This window comes from Rattus rattus, chromosome 4 (assembly GCF_011064425.1).
Source record: "Rattus rattus isolate New Zealand chromosome 4, Rrattus_CSIRO_v1, whole genome shotgun sequence".
NCBI lineage: Eukaryota > Metazoa > Chordata > Mammalia > Rodentia > Muridae > Rattus > Rattus rattus.
This window is the reverse complement of record NC_046157.1, coordinates 23,158,664-23,184,596: the sequence shown is the minus strand read 5'-3', so window position 1 is coordinate 23,184,596 and position 25,933 is coordinate 23,158,664. Positions and strand designations below refer to the sequence as shown.

Below are 25,933 nucleotides of genomic sequence, written 5' to 3'. Positions count from 1 at the left end.
GAAAGCAAAGTGCTCAGATACAACAGTTTAAAAATGTTTGAGGGTCAAAACCTTTGCCAATAGTGATTTATTTACACGTTGGCAACTAAATACTAATTTTATACTAAATTAAGATTCTAAATAAGACTATAGTCTAACTAAGAAAAGCAATGAAATGATACCAAGATTCATGAAAAATTAATGGAAGAAAAAAGCTTTAAATGCAGAGGAAGAGTCAGTGTTTGGTGAGTGAGAGCATTTAGTCAAACAGACGTCTTCCTCTGGGAAGCCATACCCTACTAGGGAGGGTGTAGTAGGCAGGCGTTACTCCCACTGAGCAACAAGGGGATACCACACTAGTTTGCTTGCAGCCAGGCACTTTAACAGGTCCAGATCCAGGGCTCTGAGTTGGCCCACCCCAAAATCTATATCATCTGTGAACTGTTGGGATGTGTGAAAGAGTGGGTCCTACTGATCCAAAGCTGCAGGATCCCCAGGAGACAGGGCAACAACAGGGTAACCAGGAGGAGTTATGATGAGAACCCAATATTGATGGTGTCACAGAAGTCAGAGATCTCAAACCAGACCAATGATCCATTGCAATGACCATTTGCAAGTGAAGATGTGTGGACTTGTGATGATACTTGTGTTTCTTGGATTAATCATAAGAAATATGTGCACACTCCGCTGGGAGCCCTTGGGGAGGAATGCTGTATCAGTCTGGGTAAGGCCAGTGTGCACACACACTGAACAAGTGATCAGAAAAGAGAAAGTCAACGAAAGGGAATGGGCACCCGGGCCGTGAGGAGAGCCACTGGACACCTCCAACCCGTGTGTGTAGAGAAATATACTATGGGACATACTGTGCCATACTGCAGGTTTCACAACGAGATGTCTATGCTTTGTTTACTGATGTGGTGGTGGTGGTGGTGGTGGTGGTGGTGGTGGTGGTGGTGGTGGTGGTGGTGGTGGTGGTGGTGGGTGGTGGTGATGGTGATGGTGGTGATGGTGGTGGTGGTGATGGTGGTGGTATGTGTGTGTGATTTTAGGTTGCAAGAACAAAAAGGGCAGCTATGAGGGAATGGAGAGATAATGGACTGGGATGCATGTGAAACTCAAAGAATAAAAAGTTAAAAGAAAAGTTAAGCAGTAATATCCTGACTGGGCCAGCAGAGGTATCTGGTAGCAGCCATGGCTGATTATGCAGTGTGTATAGTTATTCTTCATTAACCTGAAAGAAATTTAAACTTGTTATCCCAAGTAAAATACAAAGAAAAAACCCACCCACACATTTAATAATATTGGGTGTGAATCAGTTTGCTAGGTCTCAGAGTAGAGAGATCTTTTAGTGTCTTTGCTAGACCAACAGAAAACAGAGCTGGCCAAATGAACAAAAAGGCAGTCAAGTCTACTAGAATGACAGCACTTTCGAATCAAAGGGCCCTATGTGTTCAACACCTAGAAGAAATCTGAAAGAGGGAAGGGGACCAAGGAATGTAATGGAAGCGTGTTGACAAAGCTACATGAAGACAAACCTCCATACACACACGGGTTGGAGGTGTCCAGTGGCTCTCCTCACGGCCCGGGTGCCCATTCCCTTTCGTTGACTTTCTCTTTTCTGATCACTTGTTCAGTGTGTGTGCACACTGGCCTTACCCAGACTGATACAGCATTCCTCCCCAAGGGCTCCCAGCGGAGTGTGCACGTATTTCTTATGATTAATTCAAGAAACACAAGTATCATTTGTGCACTAACTTTCGAGGTACAGTAACCAGCAGACCGAACTTAGCTGTGTTGTAAAGTTTAATTGTTAACAGCTACAGCAATCAGAGGCAAGTTAGAAATGCACATAAATATCCATTACATTAACAGAAAATGGCTGTATTATGTAAAGTGACGTTGCAGCACTCATTCAACTCAAGTCAATGAGCACCTCTAACAGGAAGCCCAGGGCTTCTTTTTATTTAGAGACGAGGTGTAGAGCAAGGTGTCACTGAGAGTTTGTTTGGAGAGAGGAGAAGTCACTGCTACCAGCAGGAGCTTGCTGTTTCTTCACAATTCTTTCATCTAACAGTGGTTATCCAGATACTCCCTACGATATACAGTCAAGGGGATGACTAGGCCTCCTCCTTTAACCTCTTGAAACACACAGTTCTCCAACCCATTAGTTACCGACTGCTACTAAAAACTCCGCATTTTAAAGCTGCACTTTAAATATATATATTTATATATTCAAATAGAACGGCACCCAGTAATTCCATGTCCTTATGCAGAAATACTGCTCAAGAGTAACAGTGATTTAGAAATCACTGTAATTTTACAAATCACTTGGAGAAGGCACTCCTCTATTGTGACAGTTCACTTTCAGAATGGCCGACAGGAATTTTAAGACAAAACACATACATATATACTCACATGCATTCTCACAAACTCTCACTAATATAGTCTCATGAAAAACGATTTCCAGAATCTTTCTAGAGTCCACTTGAGTAGATAGAAAGGTTTTCTAACTACTACAATTTTCTCTGATTCTCACAGAATTACAACATCTGATTTATCTATCTATATTATGTCCAAACACACATGTGCAATGGTTAGTTTTAACTCTCAACTTGATATAATCTAGCATTGATCGCATGGGTAAGAGATTCTTAGAGAGAGAGAGAGAGAGAGCCTAGCTGAGGTATAACTGTGAGGAATCTTTTATGTAAACTGATCTGAGAAGACCCACTGTAGAAGTGTGGCACTGTCCTAGTTTAAGTCCTGGATGGTACTACAATTGAAGCGAACTGAGCAGGAGGAGGTGTGCATGCATTTGCTCTCTCTGATCCAGACTGTAGATCTTACTAGCTGCTTCAAGTTCCTGATACCCTGGCCTCCCTGCAAGGAGGACCTGGAGTTGTGAGCCGAATCAAATAAACTCTTTCTCCTGTGACACTGCCTTTGCCTGGTGCTGTTTCACAGTAAATGGGAAGAGAACTAGGGTGTGTATTCTTTAAACCAGGAAAACATAACCATACTAGGATGGTGCAGAATTGTGCTTGTGTGTGATATATGGGCAAATAAAATGGTTTTCAATACCAAGATAAAATACTCAGTCTTTTTTTAAAGTGTGAATATTAGGTGTGTACATTGTTAAAAAGCTTGAACTATATTAGTTTTCTTGAATTGAGACTTTATTTTAAAACATAAGCACCATAGCTAAACATTGTAATGAAACTGCAGAGTGTGTGTGTGTGTGTGTGTGCGCGCGCAGGTGCATATGAACATACATATGTGTGCACACACACCAAAACATGGGTACCATTTTGCCTGTGGGATTACAAGTACACGCCACTAGTCTTGTCTGTCTTAATCTAGTTAGCCTGATGGAAAATGGTTCCCAGGATGTATTTACAGAGTCCACTTGACTAGATATAATTTTTTGGAGGGGTGGCTCTGGGTATCAGACTCAGGCCCTCATTCATGTATGTCAAGTTACTGGTTGAGTTATACTCTCAGTCCAAGTTTGAAAATTACCAAGGGCAGCTGATTCTACTAGATACTGGAATCTAAAAGTGACCCAAAGACCTTCAGTATTTTCAAGGTCATATTTTAAAGCATAAAGCTTTTTCTTTTTTGCTTATGGTTGCAAACAACAAGAGAACAGATGCAGGGAGTGAAGGAAGCCCTGAGTGTGTGACGTCCTCAGTGAATGTGCTGCTGACATGAGCTGTCTATGTCAAGGACCCCACAGCCCCAATGGCAAAGCCTCCCCACTTCTCAGGATGACAACCACAGAAAAATGACAAAGCTTTTCCTTCTGGTCTATGTGCGGATGTTCATAGCATGTGTGGAAAAGGCCCACCAGTGCTTTCTCTCCCGATGTCTGTGACCTGAAGTCTGCTCTACTACAGAGGTGACTTTACCAAGATTAGCTAAACTGTCGGCTTGCTCCTAAGTCCTGCCTTCCTGTTATCTGTAGGCAGGAACCCCAGCTCCTTGTACAGGGTATGCAACAACCCCACTTCTCCTCTTACCTCTGTACAACAAACACGCTGCACTTCAGAGTGCGGACGCTGTTTCAGCAAGGGCCCAGACCACTGAGCCCAGACCCCGTCTGTGTTTCCATCTGTCTGTCCTCTCTTCATTTCCTCAACATTCTCACTGGACCCAAGTCCCCAAGGCCACCAAAGGACATAGCAGGCAGGCAGTAGCACTTACTGAATCCTGACTCAGTACAGTGAGATAAACAGGTTAAGGCTAACATCCATCAGGAAGATGACTGATAGCAAAGGCAAGTGCTGACTGACATGCTATGGGGGAAGGAACTCTTTACCCTGCTGGTAGGGCTGTAAGACGTTTATCTGTGGAAATAGTGCGCTAGTTTCTGTAAACAGAATTGTCATGTGACTGAGCAGTGCCCCAATTATTCGAACAAGCATTGGCATATAAACCATTGCAGCAGGGCTCAAAAGTCCGTCAGAGATGAATGCCTATGTAAATCACGGCATATGGCTGCAGCCCTACAGAATGCTCTTGATCCGCAAGAAGGAATGGCGGGCTCATACATATGCTATGGATGAAAACAGGTTAGGTGGAGGAAGTCAGATCATACGTTAAGGGTTCCATTTATATAAAATATCCCAAACGGGTAAATCCATGGAGACGAAAAGCAAATTGGCTGCTGCTAGGGGCAGAGAGGCTATGGGGAATTCATGCTTAATGGGGACATGATTTCAGGAGCAAAGAAAATGTTTTGGAAGTTGATAAAGGTCTTAGCTGCATAGTACCAGAGATATAAAAATGACACGACACTGTTTACTTTTTAAAAAGTTATCCTCGGGAATTTCTTATCAGTGTTTAAAAACAAAAAACCCAGGCATCTACTGAATTGGTAATGCGTGAATGCGGAATGCGTGCGCCTGCACACACGCACGCACGCACGCACACACGCACACACGCACGCACGCATGCACGCAGTGAAGAGGTGCTAAATGCCAATAACTTTCCTTTGTGAAGAGCACTAAGAAAAAGGCCATTCATCAACGTTCTAGCATAGCCTTTTGTCAAACTGCAGTTGCCCAACAGTAACACCCGAACCACACAGCTTCTTTCTGGTACCTCCAGGCCCAGGGGTGGGCACACAGAAAAACAACTTGCTCCCAAGTTAACTGGACTCTGGCCGGCCATCGTCAAGGACTCAGCCTATCTGCTGATTTCCTACTATCCTTTCCAACGTTGTAACCAGAACAATGCTTACCCTCTTTACGATGCACTATGGAGGTGAGGAGCCCTCTCTAACCAACACAGAGACATTTTCTTTATTTGAAAATGAACATTCTCCCTATATATTTAGGTTATTCTAAATTGAATGTGGAGAAATACATGTAAGATTTGAGGGAACAGTAATGGCTTAAGACTGTCAACATTATGTGGCTACCATCTGTGCTGAGGCGGGTTTTAAACCATGTTTAAGAGTACTCAGATGTCCTGAGACTATTAACTCTGTTTAAAGCTGACCCAAACCTCTGAAATGTTTGGGATCCTGATTACCCTATGTTAAGCAGAACACTAATGAGTAGAGGGTAGAATATTGAAGAAGCACTTGAATTATAGAGCCTGGAAGACGGAAGTTGTAGTACCATTGGAGTGGTTTTAGAATGAACCCTCCACATTCAGTACATGAAATGCCTTTCTCAGTCACAGAAGGCTCCCAACTCCCACACATATTTCCTAGCCTGACCAATCCGTACCACTCAGCCAGTCAGCACACTAACCTTGTTCTATTCGTGTTTAGTTGGTGGGGGTGGGAGGGGATCCTATCAGAGGAGGAGTAAGACAGTGGAAGACTGACACGGAGTCTTACTCAGGGAGGAAGATGATGGCTCTCTCGGGACTCACTGGAAACCACCAATGAACGAGTGCACTCGGTCTCCCATTACTGCTTACTCAGCAGCAAGCAATGGGGCCCAGACCAGAAGGGACGGTAATTTCTCTATTCGTCTTGCGTTTGGTTCTGCAGTTTGTGGGCCTTCTGGTCTCCCTTGTTTTTATTTTTTAACTAAGATAATTGAGTTTAGAGAAATGTAGGTGTGGTCTGACTAAGACGCACCCCCACAGACTCATGTATTTGAATGCTTAGTCATCAGGAGTGAGGACTACAGGAAACTGTTAAGGAGGTGTGGCCTTGCTGGAGGAAATGTGTCACTGAGGTTTTACAAGCCCAAGGCAGGCCTCTTTGTCTCTCTCTTCTGCTGCCTGGGGATCAGAATGTAGAGCTCTCAGACACTTCTCCAGAATCATGTTTGCCACATGCTATCATGCCCCCTTTCATGATGGGCTCGACCCCTGAGACTGTAAGTGAGCCCCAATTAAGTGTTTTCTTTTTATAAGAGTTCTGTGGTCATGGTGTCTCTCAACAGCAAATGGAATTAAGACAATAGGCAAAACTCATGTCTAGGTTATAAAAACCTGCTGTAAATGCTGGAAAGCAAGAAATACTAATAATCTATCTTTTAGATTCAAATCTAAGGGTTACACTATTGCTTAATCTTTTTACTCGGACTCTGTGAAATCACTATATATTTCTCATGTCCAAATTTACAACAATCTGGACAAAAAAAATGGACAAACCACGACAGTTCGCGAACTTTCATCTATCATTACCACTCAAAACTGGTATAATAAAGTGCAGGCTCTTCTTAACTTCCGCAGGTCCTTAATGTGACTACGTCTGTCTTAGGTTATTACCAGCAAAGTGTCATTTCACATCCATTCATCGGCGTCTTAGTTACTTATATATCTCTGTGATAACATATCATGACCACAGCAACTTATAAGAAAAAAGTTTATTTTGGGTGCATGGTTCCAAAAAACTCATTAGAGTCCTTGATAGTGGAGGGGGGGTGGTGGGAGATCTTAAACCACAAAGGAAGCCGAGAACAAGCACACAGGATACATGAAGTGACATACTTCAGCAAGGCCATACCTCCTCACCCTCCCTCAAACAGCCTCGACTGGGGACCAGTATTCGAATGCTGCAGACTTAAGGAGGGCGTCCCATTCAACAGACAAACACGAGGTGTCTGGGATTACCTTGAGTGGTAAAGTTGAAGAGGGCAGGTGTGTCTCGCCCATTTGGTAGTTTGACATTTGGGTCCCGTAATTCATCAAAAAATGAATGTGCACAAGCTTCCAGTGGTGTTAGCCGGGCGGTTGGCGTGTACTCCAGGAGACGGCTACACAGTGCGATTGCCTCTGGTGGAGTTCGGGGCCGAAAGACCTGAAAGGACAAAACAGCAGAAAGAACAATTAAGCTCTAGCTAAGAACCTAATCAAACAATGCTTTGAGTACTGAGTTAATTCTCACCACATATAAAACCGCGGTTACAAAATCTAGAATGAGAGCGTTAACTGCATGGGATAGACCATAATGGGCGAACTGCTCACTAATCAAAAACTATGCAAGAAAAGCTCAGAGAAGCAAGAAAAGCTACCTCTTAGGCAAAGTGGCATAATTAATTAAGCATGCCTAGACACTACTACAGGCATATAAAAGCTGAGATCTGGAGGCAAGCACGACTAGAATAATTTTTTTTAATTAAAGTTTTTATTGCTAAAACATGAGATTGCCTTGGTATTCTTTTAAGCAGAACAACTGTTGACAATGGACTGCACTGTCAGTGTTTTTTTTAAAAGAAAGAGAAGCTGTTTTAATTGTAAAAATACTAATGGCTCCATATAATCTTGATATAGAGCCTTTCATTATTCAAAGATTCTGGAGTACCTAGGCTTCCTACATTGTTAGTCATCATTCACATTTGGATTTCTTTCAGTGAATAGTCCAGAGTTTTTAATTGGACAAGAACAACTTAGTTTTTCAGTAAGGGTCATAATCTCAGGAAGGTCAATTTAGGTCTAAATTGAAGCAATTAGTCTAATTTGCTTAAAAGAACACATAGCTTTACACTCACTGTGCCTTACACTGAACCAGCACATAAAATGATGCACACAGACCTTATTCTATAAGGACAGCTACTTAAGGGGGGATGTAAAGAGGAGCAGATGGGACTCAGAACCCTTGAATCTAAAGAAACTAAACCATACCCTTTGATGGAAAGAAGGGGTAGGAGAGCAAGGGTGGGGCTGGAGAAGGTGGACCAGGGAGGCGTGCAGACGGTCATGGGTGAGGAAAACCCCAGGAGGCCAAGGCTTCCTAGCAGCAGCTGACAGGGCAAGTCCTGGTCACTACAGGGTTCATTAATACTCATGAGACTCCCCAGCACTTTCTAAAGAAACTGGTACTTGGATGGATTGTTTTCCTTCCCTTTACGGAACTACTGTTAATTACAGAAATGGATTATTTCCTATAGAAATTGAGAAAGTGCCTGGAGAGCATCTTAAGAACTTATTTTAAGACTTGGTCAACTTATTGGCGACTTTAAAAAGACCCGTGGCAAAGCCAAAACTTTCTTGTCTTCATACTTTTGACTACTATAATTTGCCATAGCCAAGGAAATCTTAAAGCTGCTATACACTTTTAAATGCTTCATTTTTCCACCATTTTTGGTCACTTCCCTCTTGTTTCCAAGTGCCAATCAAATCCATAATGCAGAAAAGAAAACCATCATAGTTAGCCAGGCATAGTGACACACATCCAGCACTCTGGAAGCAGAGGCAAGCAGTTCTTTATGAGTTCAAGGTCAGCCTGGTCTACATGTTGACTTCCAGGACAACCTGAGGTACATACTGAGACTGTGATTCAAAACTGTAAGAAAAATATTAAAATGATTGGCACTTTGTATCTATCTGACAATTTATGGATTTACTTGCTAATCTAAAATAAAATGTTTTGGTACCAATTATGGTATTAGGTAAGTAGACAGCACTTGAATATAAATATAACTCCTGCTAAAATTCAAGCGCAGAGGTCATAGAGGTTCATGCTTGAGTGTGCATGATGGTGCACACCTTAACCCCAGCACTTGGGAGGCAGAGGCAGGCAGACGTCTATTATATGAGTTTGAGGCCAGCCCGAGTTACGCAGTGAGTATGAAGCATAGTGAGGCTCTGTCTTAAACACAAAACAAAACAAGCAACCTAAACCATACTATAGTTATGAGAGCTTTTCTGTTAAAAGTCTTAAGAAGTTAGAGTTATGATTTTATTTTGGATTATTTAAAAAACTAGTTCCCTGTATCTTTTTTGGTTTTTTACTGGCTACCAGGAACCGCCTGTCATTTGGGTACTAAGGCATATACATTAGGTTGTTTGGTGAAGAAATCCTAACTTGAGGTACCAGAGTTAAAAAAAGAATCTATGCCAAAGTCTTTATTAGAATAGATTTTTTTGAAGACCCGCCTTTTAAAAAGTACTCGTTTACTTTAAATCTACAGGAGAGTCCTCATGAGAAAAGCCTTAGTTTGGTATTCTATGGATACAGGGTAAGTTGAAAAGTATGTGAATCGAGGCCTAGTCTATCCATAATATGGGGTATGGTAGCATGGCCTTCCAAATGCATAGTCCTAACTGGACACTAGCTGCTGTAAAGACAGGAAGCCAACAGCTACCAAAATGTGGCCTCAGCCAAGCCTCTGCATCTATTTCACTCCTTAACCACTGAAATAAAATACAGGACCTTTGGCTGCATGTAAGAATAATTAAAATCCATGCTTTTCCATCTAGATGTCAATGGATATTGACCAGTGAACATGAAAATCTGTATTATACAGTACAGAACCAGAGACCAATTCCCCGTACTGATTTCATTAGCACATTTCAACAGCAGTTCTCACCCTTTTCCCTAGTGTTATAAAATGGACCTAAAGTTTAAAAAAAAAAAAAAAAAAAGTACATACCCGTGCTCCTGGGGTGAAATGTCCTGTTCCTGATGGATCCTAAAGGTGATAATGCAGTGAAATAATCCAAACAGGGGAAGTCAATGCAAGAGAGAATAGTCCAGCAAGGAAAGATATAGCCAATATTATAAGAAATCCATGGTGTAGGGACATAGAAAATGTTTATACAGTTATAAACGTAAGCATTCGTCTCCACAGCAGCAAGTCCAAATTTTAAAAATTATTTTACCACAAGTGTATGCAAAAAATTTTTTTAATTTGTGCAATGGTGAGGCACAGTAAAGAAACATTTCTTTTTAATTTATTATGTTCCAATGCCAGTGTGTTCATTAAAAAAATACAAAACCAAAATAAGTTAAAATCAAAATGAAATCTAGAAGTAAAGTTCTCAAAGTAAAGTGGTCTTCCATGACCTGGATTCATCATCACAGACATGGCTGGGAGGGGCCTATTGGCCTGCTTTTAAAAATGTACGTTCCCAATATGCTAAAATTTCACAATTATTTTGTCTCAGTTACACAGTATAAACATTTTTTTTTTTGCTAAATTATTGGTCATGACAGAGAAATATTAGGTATATTTAATTTATATTACTGTAAATTTCAAGCCAAATACTTTTAATTTGTGTGAGCTAAGAAAGAATCAGGCCACCGCGGATTATTCTCCTCGTTTGGATTGACTTCCCTGCTAGATGTTTACTGACAGTCTCATTGTGAGGACTCTCCGGGAAACTGACATATCACCTCAGGAGTGCGGGTATAAACTTACTTTTCTCTATTGTGGGCTTTGCCCCCTCATACCCTTGCACCCATGACTTAGAAAAAAAAATAAATATAGAGCATTCTTTCCTTTTAGCAAAAACTCACTGAAAAAAAATCCTTTATCTTTGAGTACAGATTCAACACAGCTTCATCTGCGAGTATGCCCAATTCACCCACCAAAAGCTAAACAAGAATGTATACAGTAAACAAAACAACTAAGGGACAGTCACAGTTACAGGTGACACGCAGAATAATGTACACAACACCTAGGCAGAACGGAGCCAAATGTGTAAAGGAGTTAGCAGGGTCTATTGTGTCTAGGCATTGAGAACACAAAAGTTGGCAGAACTCACCAGTAGCTGTGAACTCCCTTGACTGAGCTAAGAGAATGGAACGTTCTTTTAGATAGTTTCCAGTGGGGGAATTTTGCAAAAAAATAAATAATCCGCGGATTACTTTTAGTCTGCAGACTAAATTTAGTGCATTGGACTAAAATCCGGCCCCGTCAGGATTGAAATGTTAAAACTCAGCCAGGTGGACAAAAACAGAAAAGCATACCAAAAGAACTAATCGCGTAAAGTAAGATTCAACTGGGCCAACTAACAATTAGTATGCAGACTAAATATGGCCAGGCAAGTATGCAGCAAGGCCACAGACACCCCTTTAAACGCTAAAAATAAAAAAAAAAAAAAAAGGAATAAAACAAAACAAAATGAAACAAAGCAATAAAGAAAAAGAAAAGAGAAAAAGGTGAAATAAAAAAAAGAAAAGAAAGAAAAGAATCAAATGAACCGAAACACTGACATGAACGTTTGAGTGCTTCATTGCTACCTCACCTATGCAGTAACAGATTGCCTTAAATTCAAACAAGCAGACATCGCAATTGCTAGTCCATGAGGGGGAGATACTGTCATAAAATTAATGTGCCCCCAAAGTCTCCATGGTACTGAACAGATGCAAACAAATCCTTAAGAATTATTAAAATAAATTTGCATTTGGGTGACTCAGATAACAGACAGATCTCTGGACTGGCTGTGAAGATCCATCCTGGAGCTGAGTGCTAGGGCTGAGCCACAGGCCCTTCCCGATGGCTACTGAGGAAGAACCCCGCACACTGCAAGGCCTCCAGGTAAAGCTGCTTCTACTGCAGTCAGCTCTCACCAATGCTGCTGTATGATGCACCCAGCCAAAGCAATAGAAAAATGCCCACTTTTTATAACTATAGATAGTGGAAATTAACCTAGTAGAACACAGAACAAATTATGTGTTTGCTGCAAATGGCTACCTCCTATTACTTCCCATTATAGGCTTATGAAACGGACTCAATTTTTGGTCACAGGCAAAAGATAATCCCCCAGTTTAAAACTGGCAAACCATGACTGTTAAAGAGTAGCACCATTCAACACAGGCTCTCAAGTAAGCCAAAGCTGTCTGCAGTTAAGAGACCTAAATATAAGATTAAAGTAAGATAATTATCATGGATCCCAGAATAGTTATTTATGTTAATTAACAACAAAAAGAAACCAACTAATTGGTTTTCTAAGCAGGTAACAATAACTAAGTAACTTATATTTTAACATTTCCTTTGTTGGTGTCTGGCGTGCTTTCATACATGCATCTACTGATACACTGAAACATAAGGCAAGCCAATCTACTACTGTGGACGGTGGTTAGAATAAGAGTGGCTCCCACCGGAGTGGCACTGTTAGGAACTGTGGCCTTGCTGGAGTAGGTGTGGCTTTGTTGGAGAAGCATGTCACTGTGGGGTCAGGCTTTGAGGTCTCAGTTGCTCAAGCAAGGCCTAGCAGCTCAGTCTTTTCCTTGTGCCTGTGAATTCAGATTCCCAGCTCCTTCTCCAGCACCCTCTAATGGTAACAGACTGAAGCTCTGAACCTGTAAGCCAGTCCCAATTAAATGTTTTCCTTTATAAGAGCTGTCACCATGTCTCTTCACAGCAATAAAACCCTAACTAACACAACTATAAATTATTAATTTTTCCCCTAAGAAGCCACTGAAAACTACCTTTCAGAGAATCCACAAGCCCGTATGTCTGAAGTCACTGCCATTCAGAATGGATCACAAACTGAAAGGAGCCCAGGCTCATGAAGAAGCCACACAGTGTTCTAACCTCTGAGGGTTGGAAAGTCAGGTAAGGAAGGCTGAGAACAAGGAAACACGAGACCCTTTCTGTAGTCACGACAAGGCTGGCCCTGCAGTTACTGAGCTCCAGCTGCCCTAATTAAACGGCGTGTACCGACACAGTTACAGGAAGTAACACTTCCCTATACCGTGAGTCCTCCTCTCCTCACATCCCCACTGACGGGACATTACTACACACAGGCATGCCTTACCAAATGGCTCTAACCCAGTCGACTTTCCATGGTTTTACAAAACAGCTATGGTACTCAGCCTGGCTTTCCTCAGAGTACACATTTCCTTTCTATCCATCTCTCCCGTCTTAAAATGTCTGCCTAGCCTCTTCTCCTACACCTCAGCAATCGTGACTTTGCCTTTCTTTCACCTTTGAAAATTCATTTGTGTTTATATGCTTGGAGGTCAGGGGACAACTCACGTGACTCAGTAACTTTCTTCCGTTCTGTGGGTTCCAGAGATCAAACTCAGGTCACCCAGACCTAGTGGTAAGACCCTTCATCAGCTGAGTCCTTCATGGGTCCCACCTAAGCGAACCTTATTCTACATCAACAGCCCTGTCCTATGTCGTCTTTGAGGAGACTTCTTTTGCTGCCTTCCCTAAAAGTCTGGCTTGTGACACACGGTAGATGTAAACAGCTATGAACACACAATTTACAACACACAATTTATATTACTTAATAATTGCTTTAACTATGCTCTTCAAAGGAAAGAACTGCATATTTTATTTTGTATCCTTTGTGGGACCCAGCATAGCACTGGTAACAAATACATAGTATTTAAAACAATGATAAATTTTTAAAAAAAATTGGTCTTCTTCAATCAATTCCCAATCCCATCCTTTGTCCTCCATCTTAAACAATTAGAAAAAATATTCCTCCAATATATAGATTAATCATCTGGGGGGGGGTGTTGTGCATGCATGTGCATGTCTCATGTTGGGTATCAAGCCTGGTGCCGTACATATGCTAGGAATATGCTGAATTACCAAGCCATGCTCCTACTATTAAGAGTTATTTCTTATATGTGCAACTTTTAGAAATGAAATAAAAGTACACAGCCTGGAAGACAGAAAAATAAGGAAGTTATTCACTAAGGAGACTGAGTATTAGAAAAAGGAGAGGAGATCGTGATGCCTGTAGTAAAAGAGGCAGAAAAAACTCCTCAGTGATGGTGTACACACTCACAAGTGGTAACTGGTTACAACAGTATTAAGGCAAAGAGTGTTGAAAAACGCAAGTCTGATTTTCCACAAGCAATGACATAGATCAGAGGTAATCTTAGGAACTAGCAGATATGCCCAGTATGGCTTTATGTTTTCTGGAATACATGGGAATGTTATAAGACAAAAAGGTAGGTATAGGGTTTGCAAGGAAAGTTTGACTGCAATCTTAGTTTTTGCTTTGTGGGTCTCGCTGAAGGCTTCTCATTAATGCAGCAAAAGAGTTGACATGGATAAACGGTCATGGAAAATGCAAGGTTACCATGTAGGATGTCATACAGGTGAGGGCGGGTACAGGATAGAATGAGGTCTGTCATTGGATGACAAGAACAGATGGGCAGAAGAAAAGTTTGAGGGAAGAGGAGGACACTGGAAAGGAAGGAGAGAAGAGACGGCCGGAGAAGCCGACGCCGATATCTAGCGAGAGAACATGGAGGCTGATGGAAAGACTCTACTCTGTGTATTTACAGGCTGTTATGAATGTTCTTCAGGGATGGCTGTGTACAGGGCTTTGTGTGTCTAGGTGGGCAATTATATCTTATCAACTGGATCGGAGGTTATTGTGTTGTGTTTTCTTGTGGAGAATTTGGGAGAGTGTGTGGCAGCAGGGACACTGGGCCACCACCGATTGGGATGTGTGTTTCTGCCAAGATATCTAGCAGATATCTTGGGGCGCTGCAGTGCCGGACCTAGTGGGGTAAAAGACAGCCCTTTGATAATTTTAAAACAATCAAGAGCCTTGGAAAACAAACAGTGAGGTTTTTGGTTTAGTTTTAAGCTAAGAGTATAGCTTACTTAGTGTAAAATGATTCCTCTGAGAGCTAAAGTGCCTCAAACTCAACTTTCTGTTTCCTCTGTTAGCAAGATGGAACAACATCATCATATCGAAGCACGCTCAACAAATCAAGCACGTGTGACTTCTTTGGCTGGACACTATTTTCCAGGCAGCCACTATAATGAATGAGTTAATGCATATATTTAATACTTAGCTGTTGAATATTAAACAACTATGTCAAAAGCTTGGCAACAAACATGTTTTTATACCAGCACTCAGGGAGCAGAGGCAAGTGTATCTCTTAGTTTGAGGACAGTCTGGTCTACAGAGCAAGTTCTGGGATGACTAGGGCTGTCTTGAAGAACAAAGGTTCTTCCCTACATTTGTCTGTGTGTTGTGTGTGCATGCTCAGAGAGACCAAAGACCCATCACGGAACTGGTTCTCTCCTTCCACCATGTGGGGGGTTCCTGGGATCAAAGTCAGTCCATCCAGCTTTGGTGACAGTGCCTTAACCTGGTAAGCCATCCTTCTGGCTCTCAGAAAACAACCTGAAGCATGTTATGATATGAATCGGAAATTAGGAATTGCTGTGATATATACAATTTGACTGAAGGGGGACTAAAGTAGTTACATGGTGGTGACTGACCGCAGACTACATGGACAATGAGAAAATTCCACAGGAGAAAGAAGATCTGAGATTAATAATTGCTTAGCAAAGAAGAAAACAGAAAACACTGTGTGTGGATTGTGGAGAGGGATAGACACTGGCAAGAAGATAAAGATATAGAAACAAATGTGGCTTCTCCTGTATCAATTAGGGAAATTTGATTAGATCAGAAAATTAAACATGGATGCATGCCCCTTTAAGGTAAGGTATAAGACAGACAACCTCATCAGACACAGCTAACTTATTAAGTGGTGTAATACAGGGACAACAGACGGGGACAGTGGGGATTCTGCTCTACTTCTGTCCATAAACCAGTTAAGTGACTTCCACCACTTTGTAAAATTATACAGACATTGGCATTACTTATCTGACCTCTGGGTCATTTGCTAACAAGACAAAAGTGAGCATGTGACAGTCATTTAAACAAAGGACACCAGCTACTTAACAGTGGGAGCTGGAGATTCCTACAACAACTATACTACAGAAGGTTCCGACGAGCTATCCCACACACACACACACACACACGTCACACACACACACACACACACACACACACACACACACACACACACACACACACACGTTGGAGGAAGCAGAACAACTCGGTAAAGAGAGAGTTCTAGTAACTAAGTCCCTCAGGGAATCTTAATCTTGGGGGCAAGACAAGAACTAAGTCTGCTTACTGAAAGAACTATATGGAAATCACAATAAATAAGACCACGTGACCTCCCTTTCATAACATGCGTTCCATAGCATGCTGTCCTAAAGGCTATGAGGAATCAGGGAAGTGAGAAGGCTCATCTGGAATGTAATGAGAAGGCTGGGGTTGGACCGAGATTTCTGAAGCTGCAGGGGTGAAATCAGTGAGGAGTGGGCATAAACCAAGGCCAGGACATGAGGCAGAAATAAGGGACAAGGCAGAAGTGTATTGGAAGTAGAATGTTCTCCATCCATGACTGAAATAAGCCTTTATAATCAGTATAGCTGTACTTTGAAAAGAACCTGAAGAAAAAACAAGGCACATAATCACTATCTTACAAAACAAACTGTTTAAAGCCCACTTCTCTCCTAGTGACCTGCTAGCTAACTCTGCCTCCATGTACTAAAGGCAGGGTAAGTTCCTTCTCTTTCCCCACCCAAACCTCTGTCTACGATGTATCATTTCCTTTAGCTTTCATTCTGGCATTTCTTCTTTGAAATATACAGCACACACCAAAACATAAGCCTCCATTTCCTTCCCCACTTAAACCATTAAATGCTTTATTGATGAATTGGGTTGCACTAGCTATTATAATTACTGAGATATATTTCCTTTTATGTGTGTGTGGGTTTTCCCTGCATGTTCTTATGTGTATCACATATGTGTTTGGTGGCTGAAGAGGTCAGAAGAGGGGATCAGATTCCTTGGGCATTCTAGGAACTGAACCCCCAGTCCTCTGTAAGAGCAACGAATGTCTAAAGGGTTGAACAACGGTTTCAGCCCCCAACTCGCTACATCTAACAGTCAAGGGCACCCCGAACAGGGTCATATGGCCCACAACCCTTGTAATGTGGCACAGCGACAATGTCGTCTCCTCTCTAGTTCCTATACACCTGCATCCTTTGTGAGGAAGGAAGTCTTCTCATGTTTGTCTACCTTTTTGAGAAGACAAATCACTCACCCTGCAGAACAGTACATGTGCAAGAGTGGTTTGTTTTTAGAAAGAGGATGGAGACTTAAGTAGGGGTCCACGGCTTGGTCCAGTGTGTTTTTAACTTGATGTGAGGGAATGGATAGTAACAACTGAGGATTGCCCTGCAGCTGAGGAGCCAGGGCTCACACCCCGTGGTCTTAGGGAAGAGGGCTGAAGTGGATTCTAAAGGAAGACCATTGAGAACAAGGGCGTTCTGGCTTCTCCGTCTTTCCAGATCCAAAGGACACGGTGTTTTCAGAGAACATTATGTATGGTTTTTAAATGATGCTACTGGCTACCCAGTACAGCTTATTCTTCTCAAGTTGTTGGAACAGGAGGATAAAGGAAGAGGGGGCTGTGTTACCTCTTGGGATCCAATTCTACATTTTACTTTGGAAAATGTTTTTCTTTTTAATTCAATGAGATCATATTCTCATCATTTACTCAACTGGAGTCATGGAATTTCTAAATTTGTGTGTATTAAAGAGACATCAATGCAAATTTATTTATTATGGAATAACTGCATGAAGAGAAAGCCGGATTGTCAAAGGACACTATATAAAAATGAAGGGTTCCTGGTAATTTTAATATGAAACCTAAGAGAATTGAACAACTGTTCTGTACATGGCATAGAAACAGAGATTTAAATAAAAGGTTTTATATTTCATTCGCACTTGGAAAGTATCCAGGGTATAAGGGAAACATCAGAACCCAGGAAGGCAGAGCAAGGTTTAAACTAATTCTCAACAGCTCTTTCTGTGGGCTACATTTAAAAATTAACCATTCTTCATATTTTATTCTGGCTTATATTTCCACTGTAGAGAAAACTGCGGGTGGGGATAAGGGATACGACACACACATCAGCGTCAGTGGGCGCTGAGTGTTAACAGATTCTGTCACCTCCAGTGCAGCACTGTCAACTCCACCGTGTGTCAGCATCAAGGACATCTGATATATACTCAGATTCACTAAGACTGACTGATGGCTTAGAATATCCTCCCTTCTTCCTTTATAAAATAATGACTACTTAAAATATCCTGTATTTAATACCCATAATTCTCTATTATTTTCTCCTTAACTTAGTTGGATTGCAATATATTATAAATCACTCGCAATAGACGCTGGCCTGTAATAATTTTGGTAGCTTCAGTCTACTTGGCTTCAAAATCCAAACAGGTCACCTAGGATCCTCTGGGTTTGGGGACACATCAAAGACCCCAAGCATACCACACTGAGGCCCAAAATTAAGTGTTAAATACAAAGACCTAAGATGACTTTACCAAAGACAGTGTTCACCATGAATTTTAAAATGAAGGGGACTTGGCCTCTTAGGAGAATGAAAGTCTCAATCTATATTTCTGGCACTAAAGTATTACTGATGTCTTTGTTTAAATAGGAAAGAAATAATGAATGTTAGGTATTTTTCTTAAGAGAGGGTATGAAAATGTTAAAGGAAGAACCTGGAATTATGTGGTTAGGAGAAGAGAACAGGAAGAGAAAGGGAGGCAGTGTGGTGGTTTGAAAAGGAGCAGCACCCAGCAGCTCATGTGTGTGCGTGCTTGGCCCACAGGGAGTAGCACTATGGGAGGTGTGGCCTTGCTGGGGTGGGTGTGGTCTCCTTGGAGGAAGTGTGTCACCAGGGTGCAGGGTGCAGGATTTGAGGTTTCAGATGCTCAAGCCCAGGATCGTGGGCTCACAGTCCTTTTCCTGCTAGATGCAGGTCAAGATGTAGAACTCTTAGCTACCTCCCCAGCACCATGCCTTCCCACGGGCTGCCATGCTTCCTGCCATATGGTAATGGTCTAAACCTGTTCTGTGAGCCAGCATCACAAATGCTCCTTTGTGAGAGTTGAAGAGAACATGGGATCTCTTCACCACAATAAAACCTTAACTAAGACAGGCAGGCACACTGACTACATACATGGAGTATGAATCATTTCATCTACAGCCTTAAATTACTTCACCTCTTAAACACTTAGATGTATGAAACAAGTTATGTGGACATTTCAAAATAATCTTCTTTGAAATACCAATTTAAAAGTTGACTTTTTCTAATCTATTATATGGTTGGTTACTACCTACTAACCTACCTACCTACCTACCTACTAACCTACCTACTACCTACCTACTAGCCTACTACTAACCTACCTACCTACTAACCTACCTACCTACTAACCTACCTACCTACCTACTAGCCTACCTCCCTCTGTGAATGATGCACGGAACATGACCATGACTGCAAAAATCCAGCATCGGACACGCACTCTTGTGCACACAAGAGCAAGTGCTAGTTTAACAGCTGCCCGTGCAGTTTGGATCACTGGATTCCTAGCTTTGGCTAGAGTTTCTGAATCTATATATATTTAAAAAAAAAAAAAAGGCTGCTACAAATAAACTCCATTTGTAAATACCGACACATTCTTTTTACTTTTCATTGCATAGTTAACCTCATAACACAACGCAGGGTGGGAAAACTTCTGATGAGGCTTTTCCAATGGTTAGTAACATCTTATAAACATTATAAATTACTTTCAAAGTATGTATCCAACAAGGTTATACCTGCTTTAAAAATACTGCTTCTGAAGTACCAACAGGACAGTAAGCAAGAAAAACATGCAACAACTATGAGAAGGTCAATTTTGATGTTTAAAAGAATAAAAAAATGTAAAGGTATAGTATTTTGATAATATTGAATTATGCATCTCCCATTTAAATCATGAAATTTAGAACCTTAGATTAAAAAAAAATCTAAATAAATTATTTTAATGCCATGGATACTTTGTTCTTACTTGCAAATGAAAAGCCCAGGCTGGAAATTACCTACAGGCAATCAACAGGAATAATAGTACCACCAATAAAATACTATCCTCACAGAGAACGGCTCTGCATTTGTAGCTGACATAGGCCTCTGTAATAGTCCAGCTGAAGTACAGTGAAACCCCGAGAGTCACTTAACTATTAGCTGATGGACTCTGATTCATTCTCACTCACCTTCGTCCAAGGATGTGCCTTGATTTGGGGGAATTTGAATTCTGTATAATTTGGGTTCATTTCTCTAATTTGCTCCCTTGTTGGTGTTCCTAGGACCTACAGAAGAGAAAAAAAATATTGTCAACTTTGTATCTACTCATACATCGATGCACTGGTTTTACAATATAATGAATTCCAAGCAGAGATAAAATAAACAACTCAACGGATTTTGTGAAAGCTTTTTAGTTTATATTTATACAACCATGCTATAATACCAGACTAATGTTCTAGGATAAGAATGTTAAAAATCTGAGTCATAAAAATATTACTAGGAAAGATTCCAGGGACTAACAAACATACTAGTTAAGAACACAATCATCTGTAACCCTTGTCCCAGAAGATCCTATAATATCAACTAGACTTTGAGGGCACCAAGCGCTCCCATATGCTCACACAGTTTTGTAAAACATCCATGCACATAAAAGAAATAATTTTAGAAAATTCGAGCAACCCCCAGCTTCCTTTTGCACTGTATCCCAACACTGATCTTAGCTGCTCTACATGGGAAAAGTGACACTCAAGTTGGCGAGGCCTAACAATGCTGTGGTTGGGTGTTGGTGGCCAGGTTCATCATTTCACGCAATCACTGAACATTTAGAGTATCGCTACGTAAAAGAAACTACCTGAAGACCTAGAGAAGACATAAAGAACAGGAGAACTCATATAGCGTTTTATTAAAACATAAACAATACCAGGCAAAGTAAACTGAGCACTTCATTGCCTCTAGAGCTGCAGTAGGCACTGAATACAAGGAGAGCCGCAGAAGACAGGTCTAAGGAGAAGCACTATGCACAGACACAGACACGCACACACATACAGAAACACACTTGATTTTACGCGTTACTTTCATTACCATAGAGCCCAGTATGAAATGGGCTTGTCTGTTTACTGAGACAGTATCTCCATAGATAGCCCTGGCTAGCCTGAAATTCAGAGATCTTCCCAATGCTAGGTACTGGGCTTAATGTATCACTACTACCAGCTGAAACAAATCTGTTGAAATAAAATATTACACTATTTATTTACAAGTTAGTGACAGTTTCACAGGAGAGTAATATAATATTAAATATTTAATTTGTGCTTGCAACCAACAATCAGGTGTAGTTCTACAAACATTCAGAACAAACGGATTTAAAAAGCAAAAACAAACAAAAAACCAGTCTTACTATGTAGGCCTTGCTGGCCTGGAACTCACTGATTATCTGCCTGTACCTGACTCCTGAGTGCTGGGATTAAAAGCACACAGCATCATGCCGAAGCCAAATTCCTTAGTTTTTTTGTTGGTTTTAATTCTCTAGACATCATTAAAACTTTCATAATGTCATTGACTTTTTAATTAGATTTTTCTTCAAAAGATACTCAAGTCAAAGACTGAGATACACGATTATAAAACATGTTTTCAACATATGTGCACTGTGTTAGGAACTCTAATGATTCTCAAAATACTGAAGAGACAACTGCACTCGCAGGCTTATAGCTTTACAATATATGAGATCTTGGAATGGACGGACACAGGGAAAGATGTTATGCACACACAATGGAGTATTATTCTGCCATAAGACAAATGGACTTCTGTCACTAGCAATGTGAAAAGGACATTATAAAGGACACTGTAATAAACTAAGTCAGCCATGGAAAAACAAGTAGCACATGCTCTGCTTCTTTGGAAGCCATAGATGGAGTTGTCACACACTCAGCTTTTACATCTGCAGAGTCTCCTGAAGGACACTGACTGTTACTCATGCTACTTCGTAACAGTGGAACAAAGCCTACGACGGTCATAAATGAGGCTCCTTAGCCATGAGTGTTGGTTGGAAGTCAACCGATGGGGTTTTTGTTTGTTTTTTAACTTTTAGAGCATGCACTTGTGATGTTTAAGAAGCTTTAGCTATAAACTTGCAGGCTGTCATTAAAAATTGTATCATTTTTAAACCAATAAAGCATATAAAGAAATTCCTCAGCACACTTTATTTACAGCCCTGCAACCCTCAATGTGAGGATCCTCAATGGGACGAAGAGATCTGAACATCACAAATGTTCCAGATGAAACAGTGAACTAGAGTCATTTTTCTACTCCTGTGATTAGTTTTTAAATCTTAAAAACAAAGCTATTTCTAGGATGGTTTTGCTGTTGGTGGTAGTGATTTTAATAAGCCAGTTAAGATGAAACATTAGGGACCAAATTTTATATTAATGTGTATTTCTAGGCTGGGTGTGATGGCAATTGCCTACACAGAGAAACGCTTGTCTTTCTACACTTTATCATGAAGGGTTATAGAGATCAGCAGACTCTGGATAACTAGCTGAGAGATCGTCTCATCTACAGGTTAGTGCATGTTTGTCCTAGAAAGGGTGAGGTTCCCAGACTGGGGATTCTTGGACAGAGACCATAAGAGGAGGAGGAGGAAGAAGAGGAGGAAGAGGAGGAAGAAGAGGAAGAGGAGGAAGAGGAGGAAGAGGAGGAGGAGGAGGAAGAGGAGGAGGAGGTCGTCACCATGGGCTAGGTCAACTGTGAGGACATGACCATGAGGAGTAGTTGGAGGAGGCCTGTTGGAGTGAGAGTGGCAGATAGAACACGGCAAGTGGGGTTGGGGATTTAGCTCAGTGGTAGAGCGCTTGCCTAGGAAGCGCAAGGCCCTGGGTTCGGTCCCCAGCTCAAAAAAAAAAAAGAAAAAAAAAAAAAAAAAAAAAAAAAAAAAAAAAAAAAAAGAACACGGCAAGTGATATCTTGTGGTTATTGACAGGGAAATGGACAAAATAGCAGAGGGTTGATATCTGCCCAGCTCTAGTACTTTAAGGTTTAGTTTAAACATAAAGGTTTTGTGTCTTTTGTGAACTAAATGATCAAAGGTGGGGAAGAAACCCCAAACAACATTAGCACAACAACTAGTTCATCATTTACTAGAGGCTGGGACCCACATGACTGCAAAAATGATTAATGAGTAAAGCAAGGGCAAGAATGTGAAAGACAGGCCCTGAACGACAGGCATTTAGAGAAGGAGAAGCTGGCGCTGAGGAGTAACTATGCTGGTAGAGTACCTTCTGCAAAGCAAGCATGAAGACCTGAACTGATCTGTAAGACTGCATGTGACCGTCAGGCCTGGTGGCATGCTGTTCTGGGAAGTGGAGGCAGGGCACAGTGGCTTGTCAGCCTGGCCTAGAAGGTCAGTTCTAGCTCAGGGAGAGCCCCTGCCTCAAATAAAACAAGGGGACTGTGTCTGACAAATTAACACACCAAATTGTACTCTAGCCACCACAAGACACAGGCATGTACGTGCACACAGTGGACAAAAGAGAAATTGAAAAAGAAGACTGGCAAACTGCCTTCTAAATGTTTGTTTTTATGCCTACAGACAAACACGACTACAGCTTTAATCAGATGGTTCTCTTTGCAATAAATAATAGAGGCTTGTGGCTACTAACATGCTGAGAACAAGTACCACTGCATGCTCAATGCTAGCGATATCTATCTATCTATCTATCTATCTATCTATCTATCTATCTATCTATCTATCTATCTATATTTTTTTTATTTTTATTTTTTTAAACATCCTTCCCTCGAAGATGCCTGGAGAAAGAATGTAAGAGCTAGAAGACAGGGGAGGGGCTGTGAAATGATGTCACCAGGGTCTGACACAGCCACTGTATCATGATCTCTCCAGAGCTGGGACTATCGCATAAGACTGCCAGTCAGGGATCAATCACGGATCCGAGAGAGGTTGATGCGGGAGGGAGCTACAGAAGATTCTGAAGTAGGGGCAGTCATGGTCTGTAATTGTACTCTCCCTGGACAGCCTAACTGGCTCCAATAGACAGAGGTTCAAAACCATGGTCACTCTGGGTCACAAAAGAAAGCAAAACACCAGGAATATGGGAAGGAGACCTGTAGGGAGGAGGGGCTACTGATGAAGATAGGGCGGGGAAGGGGAAGTACCCTGAATGCATTATATACTTGTTAATAACGGTTTTCAAATAAAACAAATTTAGGGGCATTAAAAACTAAAATAGAGGTCCACGTGGCTGGACTAGGTCCCATGAAGGGCAGTATCATGGAAGTCAAGGAAGGAGATCAGCCACATCGTTCATAACTCCTAAAGATGTTTTCTAGAACTAAGGTACCTAAAGATGTTTTCTAGAACTAAGGCAAACATCTGTCAGTTCCTGTGCAGCGACGCTAAGATTCTTTTGAACTACATCATATTACAAGTACAAACGAATTCTTTTGAGTTGTTTGAATATATTATTTTTTTTAAGATTTATTTAGTCTATGTATAAGTGCTTTATCTACACTGATGCCTGCATACCACAAGAGGGCATCGGACCCCGGGATTGACGGATGTGAGCTGACATGTGGTTGCTGGGACTTGAGCTCAGGACCTGTGGAAGAACAGTGCTCTTTACAGCTGAGCCACCTCTCCAGCCTGAATACATTTTTTTTCTTCTGGGTTTTTCCAGCATGATTTCTTTGTATATAGCCCTGGCTGTCCAAGAACTAGCTCTGTAGACCAGGCTGGCCTCTGTAGACCACAGATCTGCCTGCCTCTGCCTAGAAAGTGCTGGGACTAAAGGCAATGCAACCACCGCCTGGCCGTGACCTGTAAACCAGCAAACTGTAAAGTAACAAACTGTTAAACAGACTTCTCGACAACCTGAAAAGAGCTCATTTAAATAAAATTGACTCGTGATGGAAACTCAACTTAGAAAACAGTATCATAAACTGTTCATAGTATGTGTTCAGCAACAGAATCACAGTTATCTAACTGGCTATTAAGATCATAAATATACTGTATAAAATTAAATAAGCAAGGGAAATCACTTGTAAGGTTTCTGTAGCTGTAGACGTACACTAGAAATGTCTGACTCATTCACGTTTAGGTATACACAATATGACAGTGTGATGTCAAAGAACCATAGAAGGACACTAGTAAATGTAATGTTCAAAGTGTTTTTGTAACCCAAAGGTCTAACCATACAAAGTATGGTTGCTGTGAAAAGGGAGTGGCCCCTTTAAAGCGGCCGAATACCAGCCAAAGCTATACAGGTATAACTGCTGTGCAACTCAGTTCAGGAGAGGGCGCGATGGAAAACAACCCGAGTAATTGGGGGGGGTGGGGGAAGACACGGTACACCACAGAATTCTGCTTCTATTTTTGGAGTAGTAGTAACTGGCTTCCAGGAATAAACAAGTTAAAGACAAACAAACAAAAGCCACAGCAAGCCAAAGAACCAAAAATGAACAGCACTGAAGTCAGAAAATACCAGCAAGAAGTGGGTGGGAGGATCAAACACTCAGAGATGGAAGATGACAGCATCGGTGCATACGGACACTGGGTTAGCCATCGTGACCAGGGAACAAAAGAGAATGGAGAAGCATGGGGAACGTGCATTTACTACAGGGTGACGAGAGGGAGCTACACACAGAAGGACTCAGTGAATGAAAACTAGCAGAGGAACGACTGCAGCTGAATCCACAGGAAGAACAAAAGCACTCCTCTCACTCCTTACTCAACACACTTGGACCCACCCACCCACCCACCCATCCATCCATCCATCCATCCATCATCCATCCACCCATCCAACCATACATCCATACATACATATATACATGAGATATCCTGCAGGTAGGATATAAGTTTAAACAAAAATATCTCATATCTCATATGTACCTTATATAAGCTAAAAATAATTTTATACAAGATTTTCAATGTGTCTGCATTTTTACTGCAATCCATTGATTTTTATTGCAACCCATTGTATGAAGTCAGATGTGGTATTCATTTGTGCATTATGCAAAAAAAAACCACTTCAGATTTTGAGTATTTCATATTTTCTATT

General features: G+C 41.3%; 1 protein-coding gene across 2 annotated transcripts in view; it reads right to left on the bottom strand.

The window, feature by feature from the left end:
* Nucleotides 1–25,933, bottom strand: part of Gsk3b (glycogen synthase kinase 3 beta) — a 149,107-nt gene that overhangs the window by 16,123 nt on the left and 107,051 nt on the right. The window contains exons 8-10 of one of the 2 annotated variants that reach the window (XM_032900191.1): nucleotides 20,060–20,155; nucleotides 9,819–9,857; nucleotides 7,057–7,243 (exon numbers count right to left, since the gene is read on the bottom strand). In XM_032900191.1, coding sequence (XP_032756082.1) covers nucleotides 7,057–7,243; nucleotides 9,819–9,857; nucleotides 20,060–20,155 — 322 coding nt within the window. The remainder of the gene's footprint in view (nucleotides 1–7,056; nucleotides 7,244–9,818; nucleotides 9,858–20,059; nucleotides 20,156–25,933) is intronic. The other variant, XM_032900192.1, reaches the window with a different exon arrangement.